Here is a 17,723-nt window from a genome sequence, read left to right as displayed (position 1 = left end):
AAATTATTTATGGATCTGCGTGCAGGGGGAAGGAGGGGAGAGGAGGTGGCAAGGGCAGGCTGGGTACAGGGACCTTATTTTCTGAACCTGCTGCTGCTAGGGAGAATGGCTTAATTTAAATTATGAAACAGATTAAGTGCTTTAACTTTCTCATGTTAGTTTATCAAACTTCATTTTAAATAAAGTAAAATATTAATTCATGTCCAACAAAAGGTTTAAATGTTTTCTTTATGGCAAGGGTGGGGAACCTTTTTTGCGTCAGGGGGTCACTAACCCACAGAATAATCAGTTGGGGACCACACAAGTGAGAAGCAAAAAAAACTTCTCCAAAAACTCTCAACACTCACTGGTGTGGCCCCAACTGAGACACTGCACTCTTCTGGTGCCCCAGGCTCATGGTGTGAAAGAAAGGGGGAGGGGCAGGGACTGAGGTTCAGGACATCTCATAGACCAGATTTACTTTTCTGGGGTTATAGAGATAGTGGATTTTATGGACCTGCTTAGGCTCTAGGGTAGGGGGAAAAAAATGAGGGATACAGAGGTGCAAGATAGGACAGTCAGCAAGGAGAATAGGGATGGGATGGAGGCGGGATGCAGAAGGGGGAGAAGTTGCAAGGTCTGGGGAGGAGGGGGTGGTAGGGTGCAGAAGCAGGCCATGATTAGAATGTCTGGCCAGGTGGAGGGAGCAGGAGCAAGGGAGGGTGCAGCGTGTGGCCAGGAGAGAGGGTGCAGGAACAAGGGAGGGTTTTGGAGCAAGCAGGGGGTGTCGGGTCTTGGAGGGGGGTTTGGCCATAAGGTGGGGCCTTAGCTGGCTTTGGCCCCCTTGCAGCAATGGCCGCAGCCACACTGTCCTGGATACTCCATAGGGAGGCCCTGCTGCTGGGGCCCATGTGTTCCAGGCCTGGCCCCAGAGGCCCCACTGCTGCAGTCCACATGGTCCGGGGCCAGCCCTTCAGGCCAGAGGCACAGCTGCCGTTGATGCTGCTGCAACCACATTGTCCGGGGTCAGCCATGGTAGCGGTGCCTCCAGCCTCCAGAGCCAACCCCATACCACGTGGCCATGGCAGTGGCGCCGCTGAGGAGCCTCAGCCCCAACGTTGCCTCCTCCCACCACAGCCTAACCTGCTACAGGGAGGAGAGAACACTCTCCAGCAGCTGCGAGGAGGAGAAGGGGTGGGGGGTGAAAATCAGCTTGGTGCCATAAGTGGCAAGTGTGCTGGAGGTTGCAGACCCCTAATCTAATCAGTCTCCAAACAAACAGGATCCTCACTTCATACATGGAGAAATGGACAGAAAGTTAAGTGACCTGCCCAAGAGAAGTTAACTGCAGGGCTGGCTTTAAAACTCAAGACCACATCTTCTTTTAGTTTATATGATTCTGTGAATTTTAAATAGAGCTAAGAAATTATGGCTACTACATTTTTTTTAAAACAAACTATATTAATTTCACCATAAAACTGGCTAACAAAGAGTATCACTCATAGAAACAGTATCAATTTGTAATTTTAAAACAGTTAAAAGCAGTTTTAGTCTTAAAATTAATTTGAAATATTTCCACCTATCCCCAAGTTCCCCACCAAATGTTATGATTTCACAATTACATTTCTCCATGTTTAAGTCCTTTGCCTTCCTTATTTTTTGAGAAACACCTATATTACGAGGAGAAACCAAAACTAGAAGGGAAGCAATGTAACTCGCTATAAAAACAAAAACAAAAAACCCGTCAAAAGCATAAAGCAATCATGGAAAAACATTCTCTCTCTAATCTCTTGCGGTTAGAGTCATGATAGTCTATTACTATTTTTACGGCAGGTGAAAATTACCAAAAAGTAATGGGATAAAGTTAAGTGCCATGGTAACTCTCTGTAGAAAGAGATCGAATCGTAGCAAAAGTATACTGTACCAGCCTACTCCCAAACAATGCTCATTGTGAGCAAACACAGGGTGCCAGGCTGCTCAGGAAACTGCTGCCCATAGTAGCACAAAGAGTATACAGTGGCAAGGAAAACTTATGCTCAAAGATCTTGTGGTCCCCTACAGCACATACTGAGGTATTATGCAAATATTTACATTTTAAAGTAACTAACTATTCAACGTCAATATGCCATGCACACAAAAATGAAAGCATCATGTGTAAACCTAACACCTGACACAACATAGTTTGCTCACTCAATTCCCTCCTCCCATCCTCTTTCCCCTCCCCTTTTTCGTCAATTAAATTGGATTTTACATCCCTAATTTACACCATGTTCATCACCATGACACCCAAGTGCTCTTCTAAATTAAACATTCAAACTGACAAATATCAGTGAGGTAAGATTTCCTCTCCACACCAGTGCCCTCTCTCTCAGGACAGATGTACGAGTTGTATGTTAGGAACTGTTTGGTTCCAATTAGCTAGCCATACAAACTGATATCTTATGGGTGGCTTTGAGGAAAAACAAGGGCAAGAGAGGTACATTTTAAAATTTGGATTAGAAGGCAGCAAGGTGCCTGCATAAATAAGTTCCAGTGTTTTGAGCTTGACCCCAAGAAAGCCCTGTCCCCAAACACAAGTTTTCCCATTGCCAGGAACAGTTCCACTGCTCCTATGCAGCAAAGAGCAATGAACCTCTGTGTGCTGTACAAATCCTGGAAACTCCCACAACAGAAGAATCAGAAGGGAACTAAGCTAATGAGCATTTTTTAAACAAAACAAGAGTTATTTTCCAAGGTGGTAATAGTATAAACACACCTTGAATTTGATGTCTTGTTAAAGTTAGCAAGCAACCTAACTTTTATCCACATTTTATCACCCTTTTATCCACGTTTTCATGGCAAGAACACAGAGGACTAACTCTCAAACAGATGTTGGGAGCTCCCAGGCTAGAATGTCAGTCAGAATGAAAAGGGGAAAAACCTTGCTGAAGTGTTGTTTTTCCACCTAACACCTTATTTTAAAATCATAATTAGAGCAATTGAGTTTTTTAAAATTTTGAATACAGCATAAAAGTTGGGAAAGTTGTCCACAAAATAGCTAGAAATTTCTCCCCCCAGCACCATTTTTCCCCAACTAGTTCTATCGCTAGACAGACAGACAGCAGGCCCCATAGAAATTTTTGTGAGGGAAAGAAAACATTATGTACAGATAGTGGCAAGTACCAGTGCCAAAATACACTTCCCTTCTCTACCGAAGGTGGCTAGAGCCCTAAGGATTTACCCTTTTATCCACAAACAGCCCATCTTGAAGCAATCATTCCTTCCACATACAAGTGTTAGAGGCAATTCCTCACAGCAATCTATGGGTTGGCCTATAAGTTGCTAGAGAGCACTCCATGGGTCTCAGAATGCTATCATCTTCCAGGGCCAGACAGCTTAGAACTGATGTTTTAGTACACACACATCTGAAGAGAAAAAGAATTGTTCTTTCAACTGACAGCAAGAGGTAGCCATGCTTTATAAATCATACGGCTTTTGAGGTCTGCTTCAAATTGCTGCCGCTCCTATGTGTAGTCTTATACTTATATAGGTTTATTCCCCTCCTTTTGTTATTTTTTTCAGCTAGCATTAAAGATTAGCCTTAACAAGAAGATATCATAAAAGGAACAGGCCCTCCCCCCAAACACACGCAGACCTGAGCAATTTTCTTTTACTGCTCGTGAATTAAACCCTCTCTTTATCCACAGAGCAAGCTTCATCTATACTCTTCCAACTGCAGTCAAACCTAAATCCTGACCCTCATATAAGGCTCTACCATGCTGCTCTAGCCTCAAAGAGCTTCTCAGATCACAATTACCAGTACTCTGCTCTACATTGGACACTACCCGCAGAAGCAAAGGTATAGCATTACTACACTCCTTGAAAAAGAGGGCAACAGCATGAAAACAATGAATTGGATTATCAGTACACACATAAGGCTACATGCAATGTTTAGATGAAACAGCAACTTGAGATCAGCATGTTTGTTTTCTCTCACTCTTCCAAAGCCGTCTTTGAACATTTTTGGCAGTATGTTTATTGTGCAAACTAGAGCTGATCTGAAATAGATATGAAAAAAATCAAAACTTTTTGAAGAAATGTATCTGTTTTGACAAAACTTTCATCAAGATGAGTCATGGGGAGCCAGAATGGACAATAATCCAGTGGTCAGGACACACATCTGGGAGAGTCAGATTCAAGTCCTTGGTCTGAATCAGTCAGTGCTGAGAGTTTTGAACCTGGCTTTCACACATCCAATTACTGCCTTAACCAGACTATTAGCTATTGTTCAGAAGGAGTTGAAGGGAGCAGGGGATTTCTTTTTAAATAAAAACAAATTTTGAAAGGTTTCAGTGCCAAATGAAATCAAATGCTAAACCCCTGAAATTTTTCACAAAATGGAATTGTCTTCCAGTCAGATCTGTTCATTTGAGTGACAGTGCAAGGACCTGGAAGCTTTCACAACTCTAAATACAGAGCCACACCAGCGCTGACAACTAACAGAAAACAGAAGATACTGTTCATTCTCCGTATCAGTCAAAGGACAAAGATTTTGTTTGGTGTTAAAACAGAGTTGCACTTCCTGGACTACAGAAAGGTACACGTTGCTCTTGTATTATACTGTACTTTGATCTGTGAAAACCACTATTAGTTACTATAATTATCTAAACCTAGCCAAGTAAATGCATGTCAGGAGCCCTTCTCTCTTTCACTAAAAGTTGTTTGCATTTGGGTGTTTAGAGCCCCTATTGCCTTTTTGGAATATGCAAAATTTGATGACTGTCTAGTACAAGGATGAAGATAGGCTGGCTGACTTTACTTTTAAATCGGCCATACTCTGCTGAGTGGAAAACCTTTTCTTCAAACCAATAGTGTTTGAGAAACTGATGGACTTCTAATTATTTTGTAACCCTTTTAATGGAAAAGGGTAACACTCTTCATTTACCAAAAAATGTGTTTTTATTTTACAAAGTGTTTTCTAACCATTTAAGAAAACCTAACATTAGAACTAATTACATTTTGAACCCTGCAAAATGGAAACAGATTCAGAATTTCCTTTTTTTTTTTTTCTTTTAAAAAAATTACAGGACAAAAGAAACAGATCACACCAAGGCTAAAGACCATGACTAAAACAGGACAAGAACATAACGGATATCCTTCAAATGTCTCACCTTTCCAGGATGCCTACAAAACACCCAAAAGCAGTTAGGCATCTGCTTATTACACCAATCACTAATATCATTAGCACCGTGTGTCCTCACCCACCCCGTCTATTTGTTGTGGCCATGTGTTTGCTCAACATAAACTGAGGCCATAATCCTGCTAATGCCAGCAGTTGGACAAACTGCTGCACCAATGCACAGGTGCACTAACTTGAACAAGGCTCCACATGGGTTCAGTGGTCCCATATGGGTACAGGACTGATTTTCATAGAAGACTAGCTGGAGTTACCCAGCGTTGCTCGGGAAAGTTGATATAACTGAGGTGAGGAGCCTCAGGGGATGGAGGGGGAAGGGAGCTGCACGCCTGCTGCCAGTGCCCGAGCCTGCCCTCTGCTTCCTTGTCCCTCTGCCAGCCTTAGTGAGTGACTGTCCCCGCCGCTTCTCCCCGCACTGCCAAACTCCGTGCAGCCCCAGGGAGAGGGATCCATCTCTCTCATCGCTTCCCTCCCACAGTACCTTAAAACCTTCTCCTGGAGGAAAGGTTATCCCATGCAAAGTTTGGTTGCGGCAGTTCTTATAGCGTCCAAGTTACTAGCATACTCCTTTATATATCAGATAGAAGATTAGAGTTGGAAGAGACCTCAGGAAGTCATTGAGGCCAACCCCCTGCTCAGAGCAGGACCAACCCCAACTTTAAATCAGGCCAGCAAGGGCTTTCAAAGCCCGGCCTTAAAAACCTCTAAAGATGGAGATTCCACCACCTCCCTAGGCAACCCATTCCAGTGCTTCACCACTCTCTTAGGGTATGTCTAGACCACATCCCACTGTCAGTAGAGGGATGCAGATTAGGCAGGTCGACATTGCAAAGGAGGCTGGGATTTAAATATCCGGTGCCTAATTTTGCATAAAAATGGCCACCATGTTTTGCCGACTCAGTACTTTGTTGGCAAAAAGTGGCAGTCTAGAGAGGGATCAGTGGAGAAAGAAAGCCTTTTTCAACAGATCCCTTATGCCTCCTGCAAGGAGGTTTACAGGATCTGTCGAAAAAGGCTCTCTCTCTCGACAGATCCCCCTCTAGCTTTTTGCAGACAAAGTGCAGGGTCGGCAAAATGTGGTGGCCATTTTTATGCAAATTAGGCACCGGATATTTAAATCCCAGGCTCCTTCACAATGTCGTCCTGCCTAATCTGCATCCCTCTACCGACAGAGGGATGCAGTCTAGACATACCCCGTGTGAAAAAGCTTTTCCTGATATCCAACCTCAACTTCCCCCACTGCAAGTAGAGACCGTTGCTCCTCATTCTGTCACCCCTGAGAGCAGCATTCAGATAGGGGAATAATGCTATCAAATCTCCCCTCGTTTTGTCTCTTCTGCAGACTAAGCAAGCCTAGTTCCATCAGCCTCTGTTCATAAGTCACGTGCCTTAACCCCTAATCATTTTTATTACCTTCTGCTGGACTCTTGCCAATTTGTCCACATCCTTTTTGTTATATACATGTACAGTGGAATCTTAATTGTACTGTATTGTAGTAGCTCCCGGATGTGTCAAACAAATGGAGAAAGAATAAGATCCATTATGTACATCTCTCTCGTGTTTTAATCTAAAAAGTTTCAAGGAAAATACTACATTTAAACTACTACTGAAACACTTAAAATAGTATAGCTAGGCTATTTCTGAAGGTCCTATTTCTGAAGGTCCTCATACTAATTGATGGATTTGATAATATATTACTGAATCATATATTACATATTCATTACATATTGCTGAATCTGATTAGATAGCATAGATTCCCATCTGAATCCTTGACCTTTAATGCCCTTGTAATGAAACTATGCTGACAAGATAAAGAATAAGCTGAACTAGGATATCGGTTGTAGAAGTCATTTAGGAGTGGCATAATGAGACAAACCATTTTATCACTGTAGAGAGTGGACAATTATAAACAAACTCTTATGATACGGTCATTTCTGGCCAATGCTGTTAATCACCATGTACACACAATTTGTTCAGTTAGTCATTGACTGATCATCTCAATTTACAGATATCTTTAGCAAGGTGAGGCAGGAAATAGTCATTATTAAACATTCACAACTTTGGTTAATATGCTCTAAAAAAAAGTTTGAATAATTTAATGTAGTACTGTTATGTCACTTTAAAACACTCTAGAGAACTTTCAGCACACGCCAGCATGGTTCACATGGACCAATTAGTGTGCAACACCTTAACTCTAGAAATTTTACCCTCTCTACTGCACACTGCTGTTGCTTGTAGATAAGACATAAATTACATTATGTCCTGGACTCAAAGTTCTCTTCATCTCAGTCATGTCTTTCCCCACAACCAAACATAGAATTTTTGCTGTGAAGCTTACTCCAAAACATGTAAAGCATTATAAAATCCTTGAGTGAAATGTTCTAGCAATTTGCTATATAGCTGCATTGGTTTTAATATGGTTTTATGCATAAATACCTTTTAGTCTCTGAAAACTAAAAGGACCCACCATACAATCCGTACGCAACTAACCCCAGTATTGCACAGCCTCAACAGCTTACTGACTGACCATTGCCAAAGATCACTGAATGACTTATAGTGAGCTCTCAATATGCTCTGCCATTTTAGTGGCTGTGAAATAGGTAACGTGAGTTGAACACATCAGGCATTAGTGAATTCTCAAAGCCATTGATGAGGATTTGGAAATCTCATTTCCATTGGAAATTAAAAGGAATGGTACATCCAAATCTCCCCTCTCCCCAACACCAAAGAGTATGTGAAGATAGGACTATATGCAATCATACGTCAAAATCAAAGCTGAAGTAGTTCATTTTCCACTCTTCCCCTCCCCAATCCCCTTAATTTCAAAGGTATTTTTGTAATTGTCAGAGGAATTATGAGCCAACATGAAATGAAAGATGAAACAGGCTCTGCTGCCAAATATTGTTTCCTCCAAAGAATACAGGCATTTAAGCAAATGCTTATTGGATAGTCGACTAGTGACTCGACTAGTCGCTTCCCCCCACTGCTGCCTCTACCAGATGAAGGCAGCAGGGGGGAGCAGGATCCGGTGCTGGAGGGAGCCAGCTTAGAAGTTAGTTCACCCAGCAGAGTCTCCATGGGGCTTTTACTACATTTCAAAAGCAAAGCGCCACAAGGAGTGCAGGGTCAGCGGGGAACTGTTTGAGTTCCCCACTGGACGTGTTCTCCACAGCACTTCCTCTTTGAAATGTAGCAAGTCACCTCTTGCTACGTTTCAAAGGTGGAGACACCCTTATCAACTAAGCAAATAGTTGATGCAAGTTACATCAACCATTTGATTAGTTGATTAATCTAATTTTAACATCCTTAGAAGGATACAGAGTCAATATTAAAAATCTCACTGTTAAAGCCTCATCGGACTCTCCACTCTAATACTTCTCTAGGCGGTAAGGTTGTATAGTCCAGACTGGCCTTATACTTTTCAGCTCACTAATTATACTGTAACATAACAGGTTCCAAATCATTATCAACTTTGCAGCAATGATCTTGCTCATCAAAATCCAAAGGCTCCATATGGAGTGAAATTGAACCACGGAATAGCTTCTTCAGTATGGTCCATGCTTATTTAAAAACACCTCTTCAAGATGTACTGGACATAATTAGTAAGGAGACTTTCACCAGGAAAATGACATTTGAATATGGTTTTTCCTGACTGGAGAAACAAACACTTGTTCTTACACATTTTAAGAGAGATACTCTTACTGCTTAACACCCAAATATCCAGCAGAGGTAAGGCCTTTTAAAAATACTGATTTTTAACCTGACAACATTCTTTCAAAGGATCCCTCCTCACAGCTCCCCTCCCCAAGCATAGATTCAGCATAGTCTAATAAACTGAGCAAAGTTGTTGGACCTGGAATTCTCAGGCACAGTGCATTGGAACATATCAGCTGCAAAACCAAGCATTCAGTGTTCCACCTTCTCCTACCCTCCACCTCTGACTCCATTTGTTTGCCAGCTGAAACAGAAAAGGTTCAATGCTGCAAGAGAATTCATGAAAAACTGGGCCAAAGTGAGCATGCAGAACTTGTAAGTATTTGGGAAATAATCAAAGGAGCTTTCCATGTTGAACAGGAGGGAAAAGAATCTGAGAGGGCTGTAATAAAAGAGAAAACATTCTACTTCCCTAAGGGCTTTCAAGTTACCAATTCAGAGCTCTTAGCATGGAGGAAGTGTTACTCTTAACTATGCAGCACAAGATCAAGAAAAATCAAGCCATCATTTCAACTTGCCCCTCCTGGGTGAATTCAGCACCTGTATGTGAACTGACCCTGCTTCTAAACACTAGATCTGGCTCTGCCAGTTTTATGTGCAATTATGGCCAGAAAAATGACACCTCATTTTACAGATCAGTCCCAAGGGCCTTCAAAGTAACTGCTGCCAATTGTTCACTCCTCAATACACTGACTATCTGCTGCTTTTGCAGAGCTAAAGTTGCTACGGGAAAGCAAGCTGTATTCTATTTTGACTCACTTCACAGAAATCATTCATTAGTTTCAAATGTAGAACTGTTACTACTGATGCTCCCACACCAGCTAAGAACACTGCTTGACTTTAATATGCTAGAGGAGGAATAAACACCTTTTAACTTGCAAGATGAGCAAACTGAAGTTACAAACAACCTTAATAAATGGAACCCAAAAACTTCCATTATGAGAGACACTCAAAAGAAACACCACACTTGAACACATTCTCCTCCTTTATAACATAGAGATACTACTAGTTACAACCTTGAGTACCATGAAAACTAGCTAAAGCTACAAAATACTATACAAACTATCGGACACTACAAAAGTACTAGCTTTTATATCTGATCAGGTAAAGGGCAAAATGGCTTCTGAAATAAAACTAAGTTCCAGACACACAAATACAATCATTAATGTGGATTACTGGATTTATGAGTGAAAAGTAAGGGGGATAAGAAAAATGGACTAACAGAAGAGCATTTGTTTCACACAATGAAAGACTGGATGCATCCAATCCAGGTGCTTATTTTTCTCTGTGTGCGCCTTTCAGATGCCTTGTTCTACTGTTTCATTGGGATTTGTTCAGTGTCATCTTAAAGAAAACTGTCAAGTGTTCAAATGAGCAGCATGTTATCTGGATTGCATCACAAGACATACAGCATCAATCTTCACTCCCCTCATGTGCAATTCAAATACTTAACTTTCCTGGATTTTCTTGTAACTACACCAACTCTAGAATCCCACCTCTGATAAAACCTCTGTTTTACAGAAAGTTTCCCCAAAATTAAGAGTGGTGGTTTCTGAATTAGTAAGGAGGCAAAGAAGTGGAACCAGAGAGGCAGGAAATAACATATGCACATACTAGGAACTACTCTTCAGGAACCTTTTCCAATACGAAGAGGCCAAATTATTAATGTTTCCTACTCCACTGCATCCTAATCAATCTGCTTTGTGGAAAAAAGATGTGCCAGCAAAAGGACTCTTGGCTCCTTAAACTGTTAGCCCCATAAACACAGGGATGTACTAAAAATACATATTATTTGAGCCATTCCTTCAGCACAGCAGTTGTGCTCTGATCTCAGGAAGCAGTTAGGCTCCTAGTATGTAGCAAACTTTTTTTTTTGGGGGGGGGGGGGGATGGAGGAAGATGACAGACACTTCCACTGTGAACTCTGACCATAGTGAAGGGGTAGTGCACCTCTCTCTCTCCAAGGCTAGAAGGAAGGTCACTTCTGCTGTGCAGTCTACTAGGATGAAGGAGCCAAGATGCCAGAAGCAGCACAGAACCCCAATGTCCCTAAAAGGTCAAGAGTAGTTCATTCCTATCTTCAGTATAATTTCTAACACCTGAGAGCTTGCAGCTATTATTGAGAGTTGAAAACAAAGAAGTTTTACTCCCCCTTTACTGCCCATTGACTTCAAGATATAATACTGCACACCAGTGTAGGCAACAATCAGAGCTATTGATCAGAATGCCTATGTTTAATTTTTAATAGTTTACACAGCCTTTAAAGCAAATTGGCACAAGCCTTGCATTTAACAAAAGTAGCATTTAGTTTTTTGTAGGGAGCAGAAGATAAAGAAAATCCCCTGAGTTCTTCCTGGAAAATATTCAATATACTCAATGGTTTGCTATATAAAGAATGTGCTTAATATTTTCAGATCAAAATTATTTGATCCAGAGATTTAGGAATCTCATATTTGGCCTCTTGTACCTAATTCAGTAAACACAGGAAACAGAATACTAGAATTGGAAGGGATCTCAAGAGATCATCAAGTCCAGTCCCGTGCTCTCATGGCTGGACCAAGCACAGTATAGATATCAGTCTAACCTGCTTTTAAATATCTCCAATGATGGAGATTCCATAACCTCTCTAAGCAACTTATTCCAGTATTTAACCACCCTGACAGTTAGGAAGTTTTTCCTAATGGCTAACCTAAACTTCCCTTGCTGCAGTTTAAGCCCATTGCTTCTTGTCCTACCATCAGAAGCCAAGAACAACCATTTTCCCCTTCCTCCCTGTGACAGTCTTTTAGATACCTGAAAACTGCTCTCAAGTCCCCTCAAGTCTTTAAACAAGCCCAATTCCTTCAGCCTTGCCTCATAGCTCATATTTTCCAGGTCTTTAATCATTTTTGGTGCTCTTCTCTGGACTTTCTCCAATTTCTCTACATCTTTCTTGAAATGTGGTGCCCAGAACTGGACATAATACTCCAATTGAGGCCTAATCAAGCGCAGAGTACAGCAGAAGAATGACTTCTCAGGTCTTGCTCACAACACTCCTGTTAATGCATCCCATCCAATTCAGAACAAAACAAAAAAACAAAACAAAAAAAACCACTCCCTAATCTACAGCTCTGACAACAGTGTTTACCCCAGTTTTATGAAAATGATTTACTAAGATTGGTAGCTTATAAAATGCTACTAGTGATGTTTATCTGCACAAAGGGCAACTAAATTCCACAAATCACAGAAACCAAGCTCTAAGAATTGGAGAGTAAGTTTAACTATGTCTTAAGAAAACATAAGAATCCAGGTGTACTCTCACAGATCAACTATCAGGGGGAGGGGAAGGAGAATACATGAGTTCCATGTTCTAATTCACCACCTTATTTCCTAGCCATGTAAAAATATTCTTATCCTAAAGCAACAAAAACGTTTGATGACCCGTGGAACCAGTTTCTATCGTCTTAAGTACAAATAACACATGCACTGTACAACTTACTCAAACACTCAAGATAATGAAAAGAATGTCTCCTTTGTATGAAATCCTAATAATGAATAATGATAGTTGTGTCTATCTGCTTTTCTATAAAAAAAAAAGTAGCGATTCTCTACTGGACCAATCTAAAATGCACAGCCTAGGGACTGTTAGTTATTATTTGCATTACAGTAGCACCCCTAGAGACTCCAAAAAGGATCAAATGCCTTCACATTTTCATATTTGTCAAATCAGTGGCTGACATGTTGCACAGACTTCTTAGCAGGAAAGTAGTTTCGTTTGTTCATACACAGTGTTGTCTAGTGTTCAGAAAGTGGAGTTTCTGTGAAATCATTTCCATTTTCTCACACTGGTGGGAACAAGCAAAAATTGATTCTCATACTCACTTTGTGAGAAGCGGGACCTCTCTCATCCACTCTCCTCTTTTGTGGAAAGAGAACAGCACCAAGTACTTTTACTCTAGTCACCAGGCCACTGAAATGTATTACTCTGCATGCCATGACACATTTGTACAATATCTGCCATTACACCAAGTAGGCATCTGAAAGTGTAACCATTTACATGGTTATCTCTTCTGCCCAGGCTCTTCAGTTAATGGGTACAGTTACATGCGGCGCCCCCCTCTATGCTGCTGCCTCTGTATCAGAAGCAGCAGTAGAGCGGCGGGGGGGGGGGGGGGGGGTTGGCAGGAACTGTTGCTCACAAAGCTGGCTCCCCATGCGCACCAGCTCCCAGAGAGTTGACTGCCTCTCCCCTACCCATGTAACTGTGTAACCACTGAAAATTTCAGTGGTTACATGTTTACTTTAATAAACGCATATTAACATCCCTAATACTGAGTATACCCTCCGGCAGATCTACAACTAGTTTGCTGTTATGTTCTCTCCACTTAGCTGGATTTGGGTGCAAGTTCTGGGACTGCAAAGGCCTTTTCCCCCCCAAAGACGAGTGTCTCACAACTACCCTCAATGTATGCCTCACTTTCTGATGCTAAGCAGACCAGCTCTCTATAGGTGTGTACACACAGCAGGGCTTAACTCAAAATAAGCTATGCAATTGAGCTACGTCAATTGCATAGCTTATTTTGAAATAGCTTATTTCAACATTGGGAGTCTACATAGCACTTATTTCAAAATAGAGCACTCTTCCTCCAACTTCCCTTACTCCTCATACAATGAAGGTTACAGGAGTCAGAATAAGTCATCCTCCAGCTTGACAGAATTTCAACATTATTTCGAAATAACTGCCTGCTGTGTAGACGTGGACTACTTTATTTTGAAATAACACTAGTTGTTTTGAAATAATGCTGCTGTGTAGACATACCCTATGACAGCCCTCATCCTTCTTTGGGAAAAAGGTCTTTGCAGATGACTGCTACTCACCATTAATTTTAATGAGTGCCAAACACCTGGAACTCATCTCAGGAGCAGGCCCATATCTAACTACAGTACTTATATGGCCCCCATTATGATAGTATCCAAGTAAGTCACAATGTTTTATTGTTTATGTCCTCAATACACCACGATGTCAGCGCTACTATAATCCTCATTTTACAGATAGAGAATGGAGGCACAGATAGACTAAAAGACTTGCTCAAAATCATGCAGGAAGTCATAGGAAGAACAGGGAATAGTCTGTAGATCTTTCCCATTCACAGCCTAGGAGCTCTCTCTAAACTGTAGAAATCCATCCAGAAATACTAACTGATTTTAAAATGAGTTGGAACTCTAAAGCAAACCAGACAAGAACACACATGCTAATTTTTAAAGCCAGCTTAGCTAAGCTACCTTTCAGCAGCTGTAGATTGACTCTGGGCCTATTTTTACTTCAGTGCCTGTAACATCCATTAACATAATTGTGCAGTAAGTGTGGAAATTATAGAGCAATGTTACGTAATACTGTAAGACAAGTGTGCTATCTGGAAAAAATCAAACAACTACAAGTCAGAAAGAGAAAATGAAAGGTTTGGGGGAGAGCAGGGGCAGAGAAACTTGAATTCCTACACAGAGGACTCAGAATGCCAGATACCAAGCACAAAGAAACAGAACATTAGGGTCTGTTTGTTTAGAGTCTAAGAGGCTAGACCTCTTAGTTTTAGGTTATGAAATCATAAGATCCTTTTATGAGCATAAGAAAAAGTGTGCTTTTAATATTGAGATATTGTAGTTTGGTGCTATTCAAGACTGAGTCATACAGTTTGTTTTCAGGATGAAAAGAGAAAATTGTCTGGAGACAGAAGGCTCCTAATAATGTGCATTATATATTAAATGACACCAAATTTTAGAAGTTGGTGTGTAAATAGAGAGAGCAGTAGTTAAACGTGTTATTTTAAACTGAGAAATCTAATATTGACTGCTGATTGTTTATATTTGTCATTTAGTTGAATGCTCTTACATGATATTTTCTATTGGTTCACCGATGTATTGCTTAATAGATTTTGTTAATTTGATTCCATCCTTATAATTACATGTAAATACTAGTTGCATAAACAAATGAGTAGCCTGTTCTAAAATATCAAGCACCCTACCAGTGGAGGTGGATACATGTATTTACACTCAGGCAGAAACGCCTAAATATCCCTTACAGATTAAAACCTGATACAGAGACCCCAATATGATGGTTAATTTTCTGGGCATCATACCATCTAGCCACTTGGAATTTATGAACAGTAGCCCTCACAGTCCTCTTTTGAAGCCCGTCATGTTCTTAAAAAGAGTCTGAACTGGATTATTTTATCGCGAAAACAAGAGAGCTCAAGAAAGGATGTGCAAACAGAAATGTATGCAAGTCACAGAGCATGACTATGTCTCATCTGCACTCTCGCACACAAAACCACAGTTCAAACACAAGTTTCTCAGAAGTTTGCAACATACAGCCCAGTTAAAGCCATATTATCAGTACCCTACATATGAAAAAGGGAAGCAGAGAGACTTCAGACTGAGATCCAGAAAACTAGCTTTAGGATCAGGGGATGCAGAGTGGGTAGGAGGAAATCATACACGCAGTCTGCCAGGAAGACTGTCAATATCACACTGCTCCTCTGCATTCCCCAAAAGAATGGTACATGGATGCGTGGGTAGCAGTTCCACTCTGCCAGCTTAGGGAAAGCTGACGCTGTGGACGATTTAAGATTTCATACCGCTCGTATGAAATTTAGGGAAAATAATGAACAGCTTAAGAGAAAACCTCCTTTCACAGGTCATACTAAAGTCTTTCCTGGCTACCAAACTGTTTTTTGTCCCCGCCTGCCATGGATCCCCGAGTAAAATAGCATGCTTTCACATCACCACCCGGCCAGGCACTGCTTCCTTGACAACCCTTCATCCAGGCTATTATAATTTATTACTCAATTTCGAAGCAGCAGTCATTCTGGTCTTTATCAATACTATATTATAATTGCATGTTAATTTGATAACCAGAGATAGGGCTGAAGGCCCACAATGTCAAATGCACTTGGGGGAGGGGGACAGACTGTCAAGTTCTAGCGAGACAGAAGAGGCTGTTTCTTCCCTCCTCCCCCTCCCGATTATAGCTCGCCAGGATTTGTTCCTTACCTGCAGAGCTCTGCAAAGGCCTGAAAATTCAGCTTCTTAATCTTCTTTTCGCTCAGCCAATAGCCAACTCTTTTCCCTTTCAGAAAGGTCTGCATCTTCCCTTGCCCTCCAGCGGAGTGGAGGGTTTTATTTTTAAAGGAGGAAAGAGAAAGCCCTTATACACACGATGCAGCAGCGTGGCGCTGAGGTGCCCTCTCAAAAAGAAGCCTCTAAAGGGAAATCATTCAGACTTTGGGGTGCAAGGAGCCCTGGGAGAAGCAACACGGGAAAATCCGGGGAGGCACTTTTACGTGCACTTGGGTTTCAAGCAAAGACACCAAAAAAATCCGATGCTGTCTCGGAAGCCGCCAGCAATGTTCCCCGGGCAGATACCGTGCTCAGCTGCCTCGGGCAGGGTCCAGGCTCTCCGAGCAGCTGTAACTTGTGTGCAATCCCTCGCAGGCCCTCCCAGAAAAGGGAAAGCGCAGGCTGGGAGGGAAGGTGCCTCTGGTGGAGGGGAAGCGTCTACCTCCAGCCACCCTCCTCCGTGCGCCAAGGGAGCAACCCGCAGAGCGGGCACAACCCCGCGGCTCTCCGAGCAGCACCCCCGGGCAGCAGCGGAGCCCCGCGGCAGGGGCCCAAGTAAGCCTCCGGCCCAGGCTGCAGAGGCGAGCCCCAGCGGCCGTCGGGCTGCACGCCCGGGAATCCGGAGACCAGCTCGCTTCCTTCCCCCGCTGCTGCTGCTGCTGCTGCTGCCGCCGCCGCCTCTCACGTCTCCATTTGCCCGCTATTCCAAGCCGCCTCCACTTCCTCCTGCCGCTTCTGGTTCCTCCTCTCTCCGCCCCCAGAGCAGGCGGGTATGCGAGAAAGGACACACCCTCCCCAGCGCTGCGCCGCGCTCCTACGCCTCCTGCCCGGAGCGGCTAGCTCCCCGCTCCCCCGGCTCTGCCGCACGCCCACCCGCCGCAGCAGCAGCAGCAAGCGGCCCTATGGGCGGGCAGGGAAGAACCACTGTGGTTGGACCTGCAGGGGGCAGCACTGGGCTGCAGCTCCTTAAAGACACAGCACCCCCACCCCCTCCTTTTAGGGTTGGCGGCGCCAGAGCTGGTGCTCTCCCATGTGGCCTGGTGGAGAACGGGGTCTGAAAAGTGGTTTTCCAGAGTAAAACGATGAGTCATGTGTAAGGGGGGGAGGATACGTCAGCAGTGTAGCTGGGCTGACTATGGGATGCTTGGTAAATTTACTCATATTCAAGGGAGTTCAGCAGCAAGCAATCAGAACTCTGCAGTACAAATATTCAAATTCATACCAAGTTGACTGAGCGCCTGTTAAAAACACTGGGTAGTTGGATTGTTTTTATCTTTAAGGCTTCGGGGTTCATAGAGGGAGAGGTGGCTCACACACACTCCCATAACACCTCTCCTACATGGGGTGACCCACTGACCTGACCCTCTCTGCCTGGCTGTGCCCCTGGGACAGACCTCCTCTCCTGGTACCAGGTCTTCCTAATGCAACACATGGGGTGGGCAGTCAGGTCACATGCCCAGAAGCAGCAGTCTTTCAGCACTGTGCAAAGGGAAGAGATGAGAGCTGCTTCTAGTCACAACAGGAGGGTGGGGAAAATGATCTGGCCCCTGTCTTTGCAGAGCTCCCCTCCCTTGTGGTTAGAAGCAGCTTGTTCCTGCCCGCCCAGTGTCAAAAGACAGCTAAAATCTCTAGGCGGCTGCTGCTGGCCACCAACATAACCCAGCCAGCTCCAGCTACAGTGCAGGCAGGAAGGGGTTAAGCTCTGACGCTGCATTGTGCTCCTGGGCTCAGGGAACCTGACTGCATAGGCTTCAGCAAA

The 17,723-nt window shown here is 43.0% G+C and overlaps 1 protein-coding gene across 1 annotated transcript in view; it reads right to left on the bottom strand.

The window, feature by feature from the left end:
• Positions 1-16,842, bottom strand: part of ITPK1 (inositol-tetrakisphosphate 1-kinase) — a 216,562-nt gene extending 199,720 nt beyond the window's left edge. The window contains exon 1 of the mRNA XM_006133665.4: positions 15,899-16,842. Within this exon, the coding sequence (XP_006133727.1) occupies positions 15,899-15,993 (95 nt within the window). The 5' untranslated portion in view covers positions 15,994-16,842. The remainder of the gene's footprint in view (positions 1-15,898) is intronic.
• Between the last annotated feature and the right edge of the window lie 881 nt (positions 16,843-17,723).

The sequence above is a fragment of the Pelodiscus sinensis genome, chromosome 4, assembly GCF_049634645.1.
Source record: "Pelodiscus sinensis isolate JC-2024 chromosome 4, ASM4963464v1, whole genome shotgun sequence".
NCBI classification, from domain to species: Eukaryota; Metazoa; Chordata; order Testudines; family Trionychidae; genus Pelodiscus; species Pelodiscus sinensis.
This window is presented reverse-complemented; position numbering and strand designations above follow the sequence as displayed.